At 48.2% G+C, this 13645-nt stretch overlaps 1 protein-coding gene across 1 annotated transcript; it reads right to left on the minus strand.

Annotated features, from left to right (window-relative positions):
- Positions 1-7037: 7037 nt before the first annotated feature.
- On the minus strand, positions 7038-8218 carry LOC125522257. Its single transcript, XM_048687337.1, has 3 exons — positions 7801-8218; positions 7599-7715; positions 7038-7521 (listed from the first exon to the last, which is right to left on the minus strand). Exons 1-3 carry the CDS (start codon positions 8119-8121, stop codon positions 7444-7446), a joined length of 516 nt encoding a protein of 171 aa, XP_048543294.1. The 5' UTR covers positions 8122-8218; the 3' UTR covers positions 7038-7443.
- Positions 8219-13645: the final 5427 nt, after the last annotated feature.

The raw sequence follows: 13645 nt of genomic DNA on the forward strand, positions 1-13645 counted from the left end.
GTACTTGTGGCCGCTTCCCTTGTTGCTTGTCACTAATGGGCTTCTTCTTCAATGGGCAAGATCTAACATGATGCCCTTCTACTTTGCACTTGAAGCAAACAATCTTGGCCGAATTCTTGACTTGTTCTTGGCCCTTCCTTTTGTTCACCTTGGACTTCTTCTTCTTGTTGGAGCCACCTTTGTCATTGGGGGATTTTTGCACGCTCAAGATGTTGTTGAGAGTAAATTTCCCTTCATGACTCTTTTCCAAGTCTTTCTTCAAAGAAGTGACTTGGTCCTTGAGCTCTTTGATTTCCTCTACATGGTTAGTCTCAACACAAGTACTAGAGGAAGTATAAGCTTCATCATTAGAGCAACAAGGCAAGGAAAGCAATTCATCACAAGATGTACCAATGTTATGCATGGATGAATCGCGAGGACTAGCACAAGGCAATATAGCATTTTGAATAAAAGTGGTGCTAGTATCCACATGAGGCTCACTAGATGTTACCTTAGCAAGCATGGCCTCATGAGCTAACTTTAGCACATTATGGGATACTAGAAGATCATCATGAGAGCTTGTGAGCTTTACATGATTTTCTTCCAACATCCCATAATTGCTAGATAGCAACTCAAGTTGAGCCCTTAGCTCAACATTCTCCTTCAATATGGATGCTTCACAAGAGATAGAGTTAGTGGCACAAGCATCATCATTAGAAACAAGAGGAGAAGACAACTTGGCAAGCTCTTTTGAATATGAAGCTTCAAGTTGAGCATGAGACTCGGTGAGTTTGATGAGCTCACCCTTGATGACCCTTGAGCCATTTTCGAGGTGCTCAAAATCCTCAAGGAGTCCAGCATGAGCAACTTCAAGCTTAGCATTTTTAGTTTCAAAAACATTGGCCACCTCAAGAGCTCTATCATGAGATTCCTTCACTCTAGATAACTCTAGAGCAAAAGTCTCCTCAAGAGATTCCTTGGTGGTTTGTTCACGTTCAAGAGCTTGAGAGAGGTCTGCAATCTCATTAGCGTAATCACTCTCATGACCTTCCATTTTATAAATGGTGACCTCATGCTCCTCAAGACGAGATTCCAACTCATCAATATATTTCTTGCCCTCAATAGCAATAGACATGATTTCCATGAAGTTGGAACGAGCAATTTTATTCTTAAGAAGAGCTTTAAAAATTATTTCCCCCTTAACTTTTAAGGAGGCAACATCATCATTCTCTTCATCATAATCGACATCATCATCACTCTTGACATCATCAATATTATCACAAGATATATTGGGATTCAAAGTGGGAGATACCTTTGAAGCCTTGGCCATAAGGCAAAAAGCAACCGATGATGATGTAGGATCCCTTGAAGCACCGTTCAAGACCACATCTTGTTCCATGGAGTGTTGGGTTTCCTCTACACTGTTAGCACAACAACTCGAGGAAATAGATACATTTTTATCATGGCAACAAGACATAGCAAGCATATCATCATGAGATTTGAGCAAGCAATTTCTACAAGATATGCAAGAACTTTTAACACAAGCATGTGAAACATTTAGAGTGCTCGAAGTGTTAAAGTCCAAAGAAGGAGCATTGCAATAAGATAGTGATGAAGGATCATCCACAATAAGCATACTATCATTATTGCAATGACCAACACTACTCACCATATCATTACCTTGTGGCAAACCACATGCAGGTGAAGTAGAAGAAGTTGAGAAGACTATACGACCGGAGGTGGAGGGAGAACGATCATCCCCACAAATCTTGGACACACCATATTTTTCTTGAAGCTTTGTCCACAACTCATGAGCATCCCGGAACGGCATGAGTTGAAATATAACTACATTGCTCAAAGCATCGAAAAGCACATTAGAAGCTTGAGCATTGAGATAAGAGTTTTTCTCGTCCTCTAAAGATAATCTTTGGGGATCCTTTGGAGGAGAAAAACCCATATCTACAATTCGCTCTAAATTTGGGTCCATGACCCTAAAGAGATTAAGCATGCGAATTACCTAAACATCAAAATTTGTGCCATCGAAACTAAGAGTGTCAGAGAATCCTAAACCCCTAGTCGACATCCTTACTCTCTAGGCGGTTAAGCCCAATAAAGAGAGACGAGGCTCTGATACCAATTGAAAGATCGTGGATGTCGCCTAGAGGGGGGGTGAATAGGCGTTTTAAAATAATTACGATTTAGGCTTGAACAAATGCGGAATAAACCTAGCGGTTAATTTGTCAAGCACAAAACCTAAAACAACTAGGCTCACCTATGTGCACCAACAACTTATGCTAAGCAAGATAAGCAACTATGTGATAGCAAGATATATGACAAGAAACGATATGGCTATCACAAAGTAAAGTGCATAAGTAAAGAGCTCGGGTAAGAGATAATCGAGGCATGAGGAGACGATGATGTATCCCAAAGTTCACACCCTTGCGGATGCTAATCTCCGTTTGGGGCGGCGTGGAGGCACAATGCTCCCCAAGAAGCCACTAGGGCCACCGTAATCTCCTCACGCCCTCGCACAATGCAAGATGTCGTGATTCCACTAAGGGACCCTTGAGGGCGGTCACCGAACCCGTACAAATGGCAACCCTTGGGGGCGGTCACCGAACCCGTACACTTTGGCAACCCTTGGGGGCGGTCACCGGTACCCGTCAAATTGCTCAGGGCGATCTCCACAACCTAATTGGAGACCCCAACGCTTGCCCGGAGCTTTACACCACAATGATTGAGCTCCGAACAACACCAACCGTCTAGGGCGTCAAGGCACCCAAGAGGAACAAGCTCTAGGGTGCCCAAACACCCAAGAGTAATAAGCTTCTCAAACTTCACTTCCACGTATCACCGTGGAGAACTCAAACCGATGCACCAAATGCAATGGCAAGGGCACACGGAGTGCCCAAGTCCTTCTCTCTCAAATCCCACCAGAGCAACTAATGCTAGGGAGGAAAATGAGAGGAAGAACAAGAAGGAGAACACCAAGAACTCCAAGATCTAGATCCAAGGGGTTCCCCTCACATAGAGGAGAAAGTGATTGGTGGAAATGTGGATCTAGATCTCCTCTTTCTTTTCCCTCAAAAACTAGCAAGAATCCATGGAGGGAGTGAGAGTTAGCAAGCTCAAAGAAGGTCAACAATGGGGGCAAAAACAAGCTCAAAAGATGGGGAGCCATTGGGGAAGAAGACCCCCTTAAATAGGTCCCCACGAATCTGCCTGTTATGTACAGAATAACATAGGAGCGGTACAACCTCTATGAGCACCGGTACAACCGGTAACAGGCAATAAGCGGTACAACCGGCCTACAACCGCCCAACAACCGCACCACAACAGAGACCAGTCCGGTGGTAGAGCGGTACATGACCGGTACAACCTCCGGACCAATTCTGGAGCGGTACAACTGCTCCAAACACCGGTTGTACCGGTCAAGCGGTACAACCTCTCCATGGGGCGGTACAACCTCTCTGTGTAAAACAGGCAATATCAAAACAGCCACAACTTTCGCATACGAGCTCCGAATTCAATGAAACCAAGTTTGTTGGAAAGCTAATGACAAGGGCTAACACAATCTTGAGAGAAATATCAATAAGAAGCAAATGAGAAAAGGACCATAATAAAATGGTGAGAACCCTTCCTTGGATAAGACCAGTAAAACCTCCAACACCGAAAACATCATAGAAGATGCATGCGAACTCCGTTTTCGATGAACTCAAGCTTGTCATCAAGATGACCATAAGCTCTAAGACTCACAAATGGAACCAAACAAGAACCAAGAAAGATGATGCAAGGATGCAATGGTTTGAGCTCTCGACTAATGATACGATCAAGCTACTCCCTAGAGAGCCCCCCTTGATAGTACGGCAATCGATCCTACAACCCGGTCTCCCAACTACCACTATGAGACCGGTAAAATAGAAAACCTATCAAGGACAAACCTTTGCCTTGCACATAGTCCACTTGAGCTAGATGATGATGATCTTGACTTCCTCAAGTTGGACCACCTTTCTTGATTGTGTTGGCTCGATGAAGACTAGTTGATTGCTCCCCCATACTCCACTATGGGTGAGCCACTCTTTGGCACATCTTCAAAATTCCATTGACACCAGAATGGACGGCAAGCTTCAAGCTTGATTGCTCCCCCATACTCCATTATGGGTGAGCCACTCTTCAGTTGCTCCACTTGAACTTTCACACTGCAAACTTGATGACGATCACCACTTGATGTCATCCTCCATGGGTTGTATGAGATCTTCCTCTTGACGCAAGACCATGGAAACATACCTAACCCCACAAAGAACTCTCACGTAGACCATGGGTTAGTACACAAAGCCTCATGGACAATGCTTACCATACCATGGGATCACTTGATCCCTCTCGGTACTTCTTCTACGCTTTGTGAGTTGATCAACTTGATTCACTCTTGACTTAGTCTTGATCAACATTGAATCTTTCCAACTCTCTTCATTTGGATGATGTCTTGAAGGTAAACATGGAATGATCACACAATCTTCTTCTTCAAGACATGCTTGCAATAAGCTCAACTCACACATGACCAATCTTTGGATAATTCCTTGAAAAGCACTTTGGCCATCTCAACTCACACATGACCAATCTTTGGATAATTCCTTGAAAAGCACTTTGGCCATCTCAACTCACACATGACCAATCTTTGGATAATTCCTTGAAAAGCACTTTGGCCATCTCAACTCACACATGACCAATCTTTGGATAATTCCTTGAAAAGCACTTTGGCCATCTCAACTCACACATGACCAATCTTTGGATAATTCCTTGAAAAGCACTTTGGCCATCTCAACTCACACATGACCAATCTTTGGATAATTCCTTGAAAAGCACTTTGGCCATCTCAACTCACACATGACCAATCTTTGGATAATTCCTTGAAAAGCACTTTGGCCATCTCATAAACTCCTTGAAACCAACACATGGACTTCAAGACAATCCTATGGACAAATGCTTCAAATATAACTCAAGGCAACTGTTAGTCCATAGAGATTGTCATCAATTACCAAAACCACACATGGGGGCACCGCATGTCCTTTCAACGCTGCTGTCGGCGGTGGGGTCAGGGATGGGCCGACAGGCGACGGCGACGCATTTCAGGGCAAAAATCACCGGCGGACGGGCTGGCGGAGGTGCAATGAAGACGGTTGGGCGGTTGACACACTGCCGTTCCTTTTACATCTCCTAGAGGTGTAGATGCAAATTTGCACCGTGAGGTGTTGTGGTTTGCATCTTCGGGAGACGAAAATGTATTATTATTATTATTTGCATCTACACTATCTGTTGGAGAGGTATTTTAGGCCCCAGAGATGCAAAAGATAGTTATTTTGCATACGTCTACGTAGTGAGATGGGCATGTGCAGTGAAAGCGAGCTGGTTCGCGTACGTCTACGTAGTGAGATGGGCATGTGCTGGGCAACACATCAATTAAGCTGCCAGTTTGTGTGCTTTCGATCTACTTATGTGCTTCATCTAGCTTTGTTTGGATGAATCAATCTAGCGTGGTCTAAAACTAACGAGCAGTATATGTTTGCATTTCCATGAAGAAAAGTATATGCTTATATATATATATATATATATATATATATATATATATATATATATATATATATATATATAAAGTTGGTGCCAAATCAAGGTGTGGCGGCTGCCACACCTTGCCCACTGGGCTCCTCCGCCAGTGACCGTCCAGCAAGCCTACGATGGAATTACTCACGCACGGCGGTGAGCATCATGAAATTGGTGATGGAGGAAGGTTGATGATGACGATGGCGGCGGATTCCCCTCTCTGGAGCCCCGAACAAACTCCAGATCAGCCCCCCGAGAGTGTTTAGGGCTTGGCGGCAGCTCCGTATCGTAAAACGCGATGAATCCTTCTCTGTGATTTTTTCCTCCCTGAAAGTGAATATATGGAGTCAAGGTTAAGGTCGGTGGAGCGTCAGGGGGCCCACGAGGCAGGGGGCGCACCCAGGAGGTAGGGCGCGCCCCCACCCTCATGGCTAGGGTGTGGCCCCCCTGACGTGAATCTTTATTCCAGTATTTTTTATATATTCCAAAATAATTCTCCGTTGATTTTCAGGTCATTCCGAGAACTTTTATTTCTGCACAAAAATAACACCATGGCAATTCTGCTGAAAATAACGTCAGTCCGAATTTGTTCCATTCAAATCATGCAAGTTAGAGTCCAAAACAAGAGCAAAAGTGTTTGGAAAAGTGGATACGACGGAGATGTATCAATCACCTCCTCACCCGAGCTCGACGTGGCTCCATCGCTGATATACAGCTTTGCGGACCTCCAAGGTGGCTCACCAAAAGTGAAGCCATTGCCGTTGAACGAATCAGATTGGGGCAACACCCCGGACACGCCATCGAACTCCAGATCTGACACCCCACCACGACTAAGGCGCCGAAGGAGGAAACCATATCTGCCATCCACGAACCACGAACCCAGCACACGTTCCGTCTTCTAGATGTCGTCGATGCAGACCACAATCTGCATCCGCTCCTGAACTACCTCCCAAACTCCACGCCGCCGCTGGAAGGAGACAGGTCCACCACGAGGATGCCGCCGTCGCCACGCCATCCTTGCTTGAAAGGAGGTGTTCATGGCTTATTGGCTTAACTGTATTTTCGCCTTCATCCAAGATTGTATTTCTCATGATTGTTACCAAGATTTGGTTAATCAATAAAGCTCCTCCCCCGCAAAAAATAATGATCAATAAAGATCCTAATTTGCAAAAAGAAAAGGACACCTACGTAATCAGAGGACATACATAAAACAATGCATCTAGAGTGACAAGACCCAACTGCCCCAAGGATCTATTTAGTTGGTCTTGAACGCTGGGAAGAGACAAGGACATGGTCGCTAGACATGCATTCAGCATGGCAACAAATGTAATTACCCCCTAGCCTCGTGAGGGTTTATGCTCGATTATGTTAACATTAAGCACAACCAGCAAAAAAGGCTGGTACTCTAGAACAAAGACGATTACATGTTAAAGAAAATGAAACTTCAGAGCAAAGGCGACTTTGCGCAGCAACTTGCAAGTGTGCATTGATGGATTCGATATATTCATGAGCCTTCATATACACACTCACAACGATATCTCAGGGAAAACTGAACGGAGACACTTCCTCCATTCAAACGCAGAGTTCAGACGGCGAATGCTCCATGTGCAGAGGAGGGAGGGAGCAGGCAAGATCTTCTGCTCTTAGTCCACCTGCTGCTGTTTTTCCAGTGCTAACCCATCTGCTCTGCTCGATCGGCAACAAATTTACCAAAAACGAATACTACTAAGTACCACTACCTCTGTTCATTAACATAAGACGTTTTGGCAGTTCAAATTAAACTGCCAAAACGTCTTGTATTAATGAACACAGGGCGTACATCATAAGTATGTTCAGCGTGTTCATTGCTCTCCCAAGAAAACCAAATCAGAGGAAGCCGTCCCTGCGGTCCTGCTCCTCGGCGTCCTTGTTCGCCGTCTGCACGGCCTTGTACCACAGATACCCCTGGAATCCAGACAACTCCTCGATCAAGAAGTGCAAATTTAGTGTAGGATCGATCTGGGTATAAAAGATGGACGTACGGAGGTCGGGATGCCGGTGACGGCGAAGAAGCCGAGGATGGGCGCGTAGAGCGGGCTGTCGGTGCCCACCACGCCGAACACCGCCCGCCCGTTCGTGTACTCGAATATCGACCCGATCTGCACGCGGACGCGACGGTCAGCGGATCCCTTGAGCGGAGGAGGAGGAGAAGAAGGGGGATAAAGAAGGGTTGGAGGAACGTACGGCGGCGATGGCCGTCACGGCGGACGCGAGCAGGTAGGCGTAGAACGGGACCTGGGCGGCCTCGCCGTCCTGCCCCGAGGCCCCGCCCTCGTCGCGCGCCCACGGCGGGGGCTCGTCGGAGCCTGGCCGGGCCCAGGAGGGGACCTTCTCGTCCGCCTTCTTGCCCGACGACTTGGCGGCCGCGACCACCAGCCTTCGGCGCGACGACGACGGCCGCGTCGCGCACGGCGCGGCGCCCGCTTGGGAGGCGAGGCGAGGTTCGGGCTTCCGGCTCGGGCCGACGCAGCGCGAGCCGCAGAGGGAGATGGCTGCCGCGGCCATGGATGGATGCGAGCGCGAGGTCTTGCGGTGGGAGAGCTTGGAGCGCGGTGTGTGTGGAATCGACCGGGCGAGTGTGGATAGGACGTGCGCGGCGCACGGTGCACGGTTCGTCCTCCAGGAAGGTGGTCATCTGGGCCTACGTGCCTGAACGGGCCGGCCCGATTAGCAAAGGGCACAGCCCATTTACTAATCGGGACTTGGTGGGCCGTGCCATGCCGGTTAGACGTGTCGAATATTGCATGATCCAGGAAGCCGTACTGCTCAGATGCTCAGGTCAAAATACTATCTACTAGATCAAGACTTTTTGGGATGCGTCACTTGGCTCTAATCCATCACTACTGCTTGTAACGAGAATTGGATTCCAACAGTGGAAGGTTCAATATTGTTGAGTGGATTTATCGAAGCATCGTTAGAAACGTCAAACAAACAAAGTTGCGTGATTTCTTCCCGCCAATGGATGTTGAGGAAATTGTACAGACTCCGCTAAGTACACACCAACTAGATGACTTCTCGGCTTAGCAACCAAAGGCCATCGGGTATTCATAGTGAGATCATCACATCATCTTCTATTAATAAGTATATATAAAGTAAGAGGGAAGACTAGTTGGAAGGGAGACCTGCGAATTCTGACGATTGGCGGAGGGGAAAACCGTCTACTGCGCTATAGCAAGTGCAAATCCGAGCAAAAGGTTGTGTTGTTCTGTGGAGATTGGCACGCTATTCCTTTCTTTCGTGGATCTATAAAACACATAAATATTGCATCGTTAAACATGTGCTCCATCTGCGGCGATGAAGATACATAACACCACTCGTTAGGGCATCTCTAGCCGCGCCCTCAGGAAGGCCTCCCCAGACGATTTTTCGCGCCGGCGCCGAAAAACGGCCCAGTCACGCCCCCAGGAGCCCGATTCTCGCCGGCCTGGGCCGAAAACAGCGCCGGTGGACCCAGGCCGAACCCGGCGCGCTGGGGGGTGCCCAGGGACGCCGATGCGAGCTGTTTTGGCGCGAAAAAGCCGCGGGCCAGCCGCGTCAGCGACACGGCGCCTCATCTTCCCCCAACGGCCTCGGTTCCCGCGGGGAATCAATGCCAAGGCTGCCGCCGGTCAGCCTTGCCATTGATTCCTCACGGGCGGCGTGTCACGGGACGGCGCGCCGACACCTCCCCTCCCTCGCACGCGTACACACGGGCGCGGCGCGGCTATATAGCCGGTGGCCTTCACTCGCCTGTGCCCACACCAGCCCCGCCCCTCGCCGCCGTCCAGCCCCTCCCTCTCCCTACCTCTCCCGAGCGCCGCCGCCCAGCCCCTCCCTCTATCTCTCTACCTCTCCCGAGCCCGTCGCCATGGCAGAACGCTTCCTCGGAGACGAGGCGGCGGCCAACGGCTTCGGCCGCCGTTCGCTCCGCGAACAGGAGTCCTGGCTCCTGTTCCAGGCGAACATCCCGGCGCCGCCGGACATGTGCGCCGGGCCGACGGGGTGGAGACTCAGCGCCGGGGGAGTGCCCATTCCCCCGTTGCCCGACGCCGTGGCGAAGCCGAAGTACTTCGCCGAGGAAGTCGAGGTCGTGCGCGCCTCCCTCACCGACGCCCAACTCTCCCTCTCCCAGTACGCCGCCGACAACCACGCGGCTTGGGCGGCGTATTTCGAGCGCCGCCAGCAGCAGCGCTTGGCGTCCACCAACGGCGCGCCGGTGGTCGGCGGCCGGCAGAACAGCGAGGGGCGCCACCTGTGGTGGGGCGTCCCCGGCCGCACACTCGAGGGCGTGCTGACGTACCTCGAGGGCGGCAACGACCCGCCGTTGGCGTACCCGGCGAGGGTGGCCGCCCCGGCGCAGCACCGACGCGCCGGGCCATGGGCGCCAAGGAGGTTCGGGTCCTCCTCTTCTTCCTCCTCCCGATCTTCATCGCACTCCTCCGGCACTCCGGCCCTGCTCGGCGTCAAGGCCGAGCCCGCGGCGGAGACGCCGCTCGGCCGGCGCACTCGCAGCGCCGGCATCATCATCAACGAGGGCGGCCGGCGCGCCTACTCGTCGGCTCCTCCTCCGCGCTTCGTCAAGCCAAAGACGGAGCCGGGGCTCGCGCCGGTGAAGACGGAGCCGGGGCTCGCGCCGGTGAAGAAGGAGCCGGCCGCACCGGTGACGACGGAGCTCGACGACGACGACGCGGCCCTGGGATGGGCGCGCAGGGACTCCATAGCGATGGAGAAGGAGCGCCTGGAGAAGGCGAAGGAGCGCCAGTGCGCCGCCCTGCTTCGCTTCGCGAAGCGTCGATGCGGCCGCGACGAAGGCGGAGTCGTCGTCATCTACGACAGCGACGACGACGACAACGATGCGCCGCCACCAGTCCGCGATGGCGACGCCGGGCAGGGGTCCAGTAGGGGCGCCCGCGTCAAGGAGGAGAAGGCCGACAATGACGATAGCGGCGACGGCGACGACTTCAGCCAGTTTTTCCTTTAGATTAGTTTATGTATATGTGCTATGTAATGAAAATCCGCAAACTTCACCGAAATGTGCCGAAATTTATCGTGCTTGGCCGAAATTTATCGTGTTTAAGCCGAACTTCGCCGAACTTTTTTTATTTTAAAACGTGTCTGGGGGCGGCCCTGGAGCCGGCGGCTGGGGACCAACTCGCCCTCAGGCCCAATTTTTACGCCGGCTCATCCCCAGACGGTGATTTTAGGCGCCCCTGAGGGGCCAACGGCTGGAGATGCCTTTAGAGTGCACCATTGTGAGGTGTGTATGGACTCTTCTCAACGAGGAAACGAGAGGTATGCTGGATTTTCAAAGGGGGCGATGCGCTAGAAGTTAGTTCTTTAACTTGATTGAAAACCTTCACCCTGTACATGTTGCAAGAATATCCGTGACCATGGGCAGTTTGCGTGCTAGGAGTAAGGCCATGCATGAAAAATATATTTAAGTCCCCGTTTGTCGCACACAATTTCATTGACCAACTATTCTCATATCTATCAATGACTAAACCGGAGATGGGAGTGGCTACTCCTCGTGTATCTGTGGCAGCTAAATGGAATCCGCCTCCAGTGGTTTCGTGAAGATAAATGTGGACACTGGACTGAGCAGAGACATAGATTGGGAATCTGTCACTTTTGTGGCTCATGATGCAGCTGGACATTACCTTGGGGGCTCGACCATCTCTTTCGCCGAGCAGTTTGAAGCTGAGACAATGGAAGCAACTTTGGCTTGAATCTGAGATGGAGGAATCAAGACTTGGTCGAAGAAGCTTAGTGATTAAAGGTTTTGCCATGAACCAAGGAGTACGAATAAATTGTTTTTCTTAGGCAAAGTTCGAATAAATAGATGCATACTCTATCTAGAAGCCCGCTACCCCTACAACCAGCACACCATTTGTGTGGTTTGGAAATCCGCCTATGGGTGTGGGCTTTCTTGCCCTTATTTCTGATAATTGATAAAGGGGCAAATGATTACTAAAAAATTACATTGACGATCAATGAGGGGGTGTGAATCAAAGAGACGCCGATGGCTTGAGAGCATAATAGGTTTAATAATGTCGTAAAAAACAGATTTTTTTGCGGGAATAAAAAAAAGAAATGGAAAAATAATATATTGGAAAGATGAAAGATTGTTTACTTATGTACGTATAAATGTTCATGCATATCAATAAAATGTTCATTGTCTATCTGATTTTTTTCGTGTATAAATAATTATATATTTATATTTTTTTGCATTTGTTATAGAAACATCTTTGAAAAAAGGTCTTTTAAGAAAGTTCTGATATAAGAAAATGTTTTGATATAAAAAGATATATATGTAAGAAAATTTTCTTACATCTCCCTCCATCCCTAATTATACACTAAAAGATGCCGTATGTGGACAAATCTAAGACACCTAATTTATGACGGAGGTAATATGAATAACATCTTTGAGAAAAGATCTAGTATATAAAGCTATATTTGTATTAAAAAATCAATTATTAATAAAAATATAGACTATTAAGAAGTTCTTACACATGTGAATATATGTTCATGTAATGTGGGAAAAAAATCAAGTCAAGAAAGAAGCTCAAAACTTATAAGTTCTAACTACGGGCAAACTGTATGGCAGGTTTTGTCTCCGAGGAGCGTGGTGAAGGCTTATTTATACTCAGTTCTAACATTAACCTTCTCCCACTGTATCCCCTAATTATTGTGTAGGCCAATGTGTTGTATCAAGCCGCTGAGGATAACAATATTTTCAGACGACCAAAGAGGTGCGTGAAGCAATTTGAAGCTAGGTGGTTAAAGGAAGAGACTGTTACTAAAATTGTTAAGGCTTCTTGGAAAAGAGCAAAGTTAGCAGGTATTAGCCCTTCACTAGCTGATCGAAAGAGAGCCGTGCATGCCGATTGGCACACTTGGGATCGTGTAACTCTCAAGGGCCCAAAGCGAAGAATTAATAAATTAAAAAAGAGCTAGAGAGACTGAGGCGTGGTCCCTTGAACACAGAATCACGGTGCCGACAGAAGGAGATTATTGTGGTAATTGAGAACCTATTGGACCAAGAGGAAATTTTCTGGCTACAAAGGGGTCGTGCAAACTGGTTGATGCACGGGGATCGTAATACATCGTTCTTCCACACCGCAGCTACGGCTAGGAAAAGGAAAAATAATATAAAGAAACTTTTAGATGATTCTGGGGTTTGGAGAGAAGGTAAGGAGCTGAAGAATCACATTACTGATTATTTTTCAAAACTCTTCACATCAGAAATCCAGCATCCAAATCAAGAGGTTTTGTCCCTAGTTCGTAGGAGAGTGACGACTGAAATGAACAATGCTCTTCTTGCCCCTTATACTGCTGAAGATGTTCGCAAGGCGCTATTCGAGATTGGGGACTTAAAAGCTCCAGGGCAGATGGACTCCATGCTATCTTCTATAAAAGATTTTGGCCTATGCTAGGGGACGATCTAGTTGAGGAGGTCCTACAAGCCATCAATACGTGTACTATACCAGCTGGTTGGAACGATACTGCGATTGTGATTATTCCAAAGGTTAACACACCGGAAAAAGTAACCCAATTTAGGCCGATCAGTTTATGCAATGTGGTATATAAAATAATTACAAAGATGGTGGCCCTTCGCTTGAAGGTTCTCCTGCCAGATATTATAAGCCCGACTCAGAGTGCTTTTGTGTTTGGCAGACTAATAACGGATAATATATTGATAGCTTATGAGTGTTTTCGCACAATCAAAAATAAAAGAGAAGGTAGAGAGGGCTTGTGTGCTATTAAACTGGATATGCACAAAGCTTATGACATAGTTGAGTGGCCTTTTTTGAAGGAGATTATGCTGAGACTGGGCTTCCGTCAAGATTGGGTGAAATTAATTATGCAATGCATCTCAATGGTCGAATACAAAGTAAGGATTAACGCGGAGGATAGCGAGAGTTTTAAACCTACAAGGGGTTTGAGGCACGGTGACCCATTGTCACCATACCTTTTCTCGTTGTGCACAAAGGGATTGAATGCTCTACTTACACGGGCAGAGGAAATTGGAACTATTTTAGGAGTAAAAGTT

This window comes from Triticum urartu, chromosome 1 (genome assembly GCF_003073215.2).
Source record: "Triticum urartu cultivar G1812 chromosome 1, Tu2.1, whole genome shotgun sequence".
Classification (NCBI taxonomy): domain Eukaryota; kingdom Viridiplantae; phylum Streptophyta; class Magnoliopsida; order Poales; family Poaceae; genus Triticum; species Triticum urartu.

Excerpts from the sequence above, each read along its gene's own strand:
- LOC125522257 (XM_048687337.1), bottom strand. The coding sequence starts at position 8,121 with ATGGCCGCGGCAGCCATCTCCCTCTGCGGCTCGCGCTGCGTCGGCCCG. Across the intron at positions 7,716-7,800 it reads CCGTGACGGCCATCGCCGCC|ATCGGGTCGATATTCGAGTA; the intron begins GTACGTTCCTCC and ends GTCCGCGTGCAG. Across the intron at positions 7,522-7,598 it reads TCACCGGCATCCCGACCTCC|GGGTATCTGTGGTACAAGGC; the intron begins GTACGTCCATCT and ends TCTGGATTCCAG.